At 36.3% G+C, this 4,877-nt stretch overlaps 1 protein-coding gene across 1 annotated transcript; it reads left to right on the forward strand.

Annotated features, from left to right (window-relative positions):
• The first annotated feature begins 1,198 nt into the window (after positions 1–1,198).
• LOC113359025 (aspartic proteinase CDR1-like) lies at positions 1,199–2,584 on the forward strand. The gene has a single exon (XM_026602723.1). The coding sequence runs from the start codon at positions 1,199–1,201 to the stop codon at positions 2,582–2,584; it is 1,386 nt and encodes a 461-aa protein (XP_026458508.1).
• Positions 2,585–4,877: the final 2,293 nt, after the last annotated feature.

Consider the following 4,877-nt stretch of genomic DNA (forward strand, 5'->3'; position numbering starts at 1 on the left):
TCAGTTCATATATTCCAAGAGATGTAAACTTTGAATGCACACAGTACTCTACCACAAAATTGCAAGGTGGAAGGCTCTACTAGTGCTACACTCAAGTCGATTATATGAGACATTTCCTGTTCTATCTATCTATTTAATCCCACATTTCATTCGAAATCTTAAATTGTATTCACAGTCATGCAAGTCGTGGTAACTGAATTCTATTAATTCCAAATTCCAGTATTCAAGAAATTTTATGAGACATTGGGGAAAACTAAAGGAAAAATACTGACAGTGCGCGTAAATTCTCTCCCGACTTGTCTGGGTTCAGGTTATTATTTCATTTGTCTGCTCATTGTCTTATTTTATCCCCTAATTGTGTTTAAGAAGGAAGGATCAATTTTCAACCTACCTGTACATTTTGGAAATCTGTCCATTCTTCTTGGAAGTCTATTCATTGTTCTTACTAACTCTTTGTTTCCTTTAAGGTTGACGTTCAAACACTGCAACTTTATAAATGCGCGGAATCACTTTCTCATTGATCGGCATTTTTTTTGCCCGGTCTCCTGAAAAAGGAAAAGGTATTTTACTATACATATTTATACACTTTTTTTTTTAGGTGGTGAAGGTAAGTGCAGTGATGATTACTAATATCATGTGCGGAGACTTAAAAGGAACAGATCGACTTCAGAACGCCATCAACAATTAATCAAATGAACTGCAGTAGGTTAATTGGTTGCATAGGTCGAAGGCATCAGCTTCAGGCGGACAAACCCTACTACAAGAGACTGCAAAGTTGTTGGAAGCCATTATTGTTGGTTATTTGTTGATTAAATATAGTTTAGTTATACTTATACGTACTTCTGTTAGGAACAGTACGTAATAATGTCCTAATAATATGGAATTTCTTATGTTATGTGGAAACCTTTCTGGTTAATTGTGGTTAAATGATGTCACAATATCTTATTTGTTGATGCATATTGTTAAATTATGTCATAATATGGAATTTCAAAATTGATGCATATTTTCATATTTGTTGCAAGAATAAATAAATTTGGTAAAAAAGCAAGATCCGAAACTCCAAGTTGTTTTCTTTTTGCAACTAATATGATTCATATAGTATTTATTTACTAAATATACATTCTAAATCTACACAAAGAAAAATAAAACCCTAAATACGTTCCATTGAACTTAGATTCCAGCAGAGTTGGCAATAACCATGGCTTCCTCATCAGGTAAAAAACCTGTCATCACGATGGTTGTTCTTATTCTTGCATCATGTTTCATCTCTACTTCATTCTCTGCAAGGGTGGTCTCTGATCCTAAACCCAACACGAATCCGCTCGGTTTTACGGCGCGTCTAATCCATCGTGATTCACCGCACTCGCCATTCTATAACCCTAAACTTACAAGCACTGACAGATTGAGAAGCGCGATACAGCGATCTTCCGACCGGTATAACCACTACACAGGCAATACCGTGGTACCTAATGAAATGCGAGCACCTGTTAGTTATCGCACCTTCGAGTATGTCATAAGCCATCGCATAGGAACACCGGCAGTGGACACCTATTCCATCATAGACACAGGTAGCGATTTAACGTGGCTCCAGTGCAGACCATGCGACAATTGCTACGACCAGGAAATACCCATATTCGACCCACGCAAATCTACTAGTTACGTTAAAGTTGGTTGCGAAGATGATTTTTGCAAGGAAGAATATGGAACCACATGCGACAGAGACGGTACTTCTTGCCGCTACGTATTGGATTATGCGGACGCTGGGCATTCCAAAGGGATTTTGTCAACTGAAACATTCGGCTTTCAAGATGATACTCGTACCGGAAACATTGATTTACTAGAAATAAAATTCGGTTGCGGACACAATAACAGCTTTTCGTACCTAGATCACGAAACTGGAACGAAGGGAGTACCAGGATTGATTGGTTTTAGTAAAGAACCTTTGTCTTTCATTTCACAACTAGCTTTCGATCACTTTTCCCATTGCTTAGTGCCAAGTAAATGGAACGAGACAAGTCTGTTACGCTTCGGAATAGACGCAATTATCACTAACGATACTACTCCAATGATGGATCATGGGAATATTACTACTGCAGATTATTATGTGAAGCTGGAAGGAATCAGTGTTGGCAAGACCAGACTCAATATCCCGAACGGAACCTTCGACATTTCAGAAGAGGGTGACGGAGGGGTGATTATTGATACTGGTTTTGGGCAGACGCATCTTATTCGAACAGCATATGATCCGTTGATTGCAGAAATGAAGAAACAGATTGAACTGGAACCGACGCTTGATCCGAAGGAGAATGTTTTTGACTTTTGTTACCAGACTGATACGAGTCAGACGACAGCGGACACAATTGGTATGCCTGAAATAACCCTCCATCTAAGTGGTCTGGATTTTGTTTTAACAAGATGGAACATCTGGTTAGATCGTGGTCATGGCGTTGTATGCCTAACTCTGTTACCAGCAAAAGATGATCTGACAGTCATAGGAGCAGAACATCTACAGAATGTTAATGTAGGGTATGATTTGCGAAAGAAATTAATTTCTCTCCAGAACAGGGATTGCATGCAAACTTAATTTTTTTTTTCTATTTTGTTTTTTCCAATTTTTTTCCACAGAAATACAGAATGTAGTCTCGATTTTAGCAAATTTAATGAAGGATTTTGCCGCCCCCTCGGAAGGGTGTATATGTGCGGTGTTGGTGTAATCTTCCTCGTTCACCAATGTTTTGTTTGGACCAATGTAGTTAATATCGGATACCGGTTTGTCTCGACCAGGGACCGGTACACTGGTACAACATTGTACCGGGGAGATTTCGGTTTCAAATATCGGTGCAAAATCGGTTCTAAATTCATCGTAATATATAGTTCTGACATCAAAATTAGTTATCCATCATAATATATAGTTCCGTGAAAAATAAATACCCATTAAAATTTCTGTTACCGTGTTAACGAGGTACTCAATTTATTTTCCCGGACTATTTCAAAAACAACATACATTGTATTAAGTATTAACTATGGGGTATACCAGCCAACAAAATTTAAACACCCATTGAAGCGCACGCCGGGATGCAAACACAACAAGATACGGAATATGCTTTCAAATATCGGGAAAACAAGCTAGCTTTATGTACGTGTGTAATTTTCTTTCTTTTCCCAAATGGTGATATGTGTGTAGTACAAGCTGGCACATCCCCAAAAGTCCAAGTGTCCCATTGTTAAGTTAACAAACCATAAAGTAAGAAAAGAAAAGGAAAAAGATGTTCTCAACCTCCGTCCGTCTCCTTCTTTTTAACTCATCTCCTCTTTTGCTTCTGTAAGTATAAGTCCTGTAAATACATTGAATGAAAATATTCTAAAATCAAACAATACATGATAGATGGAAATATGGGTCTTCTTCTAAACTCATATTTCCTTCACTATGTACCAAATCTTAACCATAAAACCACCAAATCAAGATAAAATATTAATCGATATTGTTTGTGGGCTGAGGTTTTGATTATCAAATCTCTGCTAGTACTATGAAACTAGTTTTTTTTGATGGTTGACAACAATGTTTGCCCTAATGTTCAACAACAAATTCCTAAAATATCAAATATCGGGAAGATCCGGAAGACCGGTGGTATCGTTTTCGTCCTCACCGGCCAATATTATTGGCAAAATATCATATCGCGATATTGTTGTTTCCGTTTCGCTCTACCACCGATACCGGTAATATCGCTGATATATCGGCCGGTACGGACGATATTGACTACATTGGTTTGGACCAATTAACTTGTTCAGATGCAGCCTTTTGCTGTCGGGTCAGTTCAATTTTGTCTTTTAAGGAATTACAAAGTGATTTATTTTTTTTTCAAAACTAGTCATAAAAAGGTGATTAAACTTGTGATACAAAAAATTCAGCCATATTTTTTTTAATTAATAAAAACAATTTAATTAAAAAGTGGTACAAAAACTCCAAATTATTTAAATCTAACTAGAATTGAGTTTTCTTATTGAATTGTTCGTGGATTTAGTTTAATTTTTTTTAATTTGAATTGAAGATATTCAGTTTTTTATTTTAACTACGCTCTCCTGTATTTGTTAAGATGTAATAATGGATTCCTGGTGTTGCGATGAGATCCCAAATGAAACTGGAAGTCTTAAATAACATTTTTGGGAAGAATAAAAACATGTAGTACTGCATTCCGAAAGATCCAAAGATATTTTCTCATTGTTAGACTAGTTAAAATGATTTTATTATAGTGCTAGTATGGTAAATGAAGGAGACTAGAGAAACGACTTTGTCAACACACATAATTTTCTTGGTATTGTCCAGCAAGAAGGGAGCTTTTGTGATAAAGATAGCCAAGGAAAGAACATTTAAGAAAACCCCAGTATGGTCTAGGTTTAAAAGTATTAGTTTCTCAAAATTCACTGGAGTTGTACATACATTTTTTTGGTCTTTGATTTCTCTCGGTTCCTACCTTTTAGGTACTTAAGAGCTTATATGTTGCACTAAGGATTCTGTGATTTACTAATGGGAAATTATATAAGGGAGCCTATTAGGAGTTACTTTTTCACTTTTTGGTGGCTAATCATTGCTATTCTTAAGACTAGCTAAGGGTTTTGTTGGAAATTAAGTTACCGTTTGTGGAATTGCTTAAATTAAAGTAATCTAATACTTCTCTGTATGAGTTGGATCGTTTAGTCCATCTAAATCAGTCAGGTTTTGCACATATCGTCTAGTCCAGGGTGTTCAGGAATCTTTTTTAGATATCACAATAAGTTCAACTCTCCCCACGAATGGTTATGTGTTCAATATGATATACAACATGCTTAATGTTTTGGTCTATGAAAGATGAACTTCTAATGCATTCAAACCACTAATA

Source organism: Papaver somniferum, chromosome 3 (assembly GCF_003573695.1).
Source record: "Papaver somniferum cultivar HN1 chromosome 3, ASM357369v1, whole genome shotgun sequence".
NCBI classification, from domain to species: domain Eukaryota; kingdom Viridiplantae; phylum Streptophyta; class Magnoliopsida; order Ranunculales; family Papaveraceae; genus Papaver; species Papaver somniferum.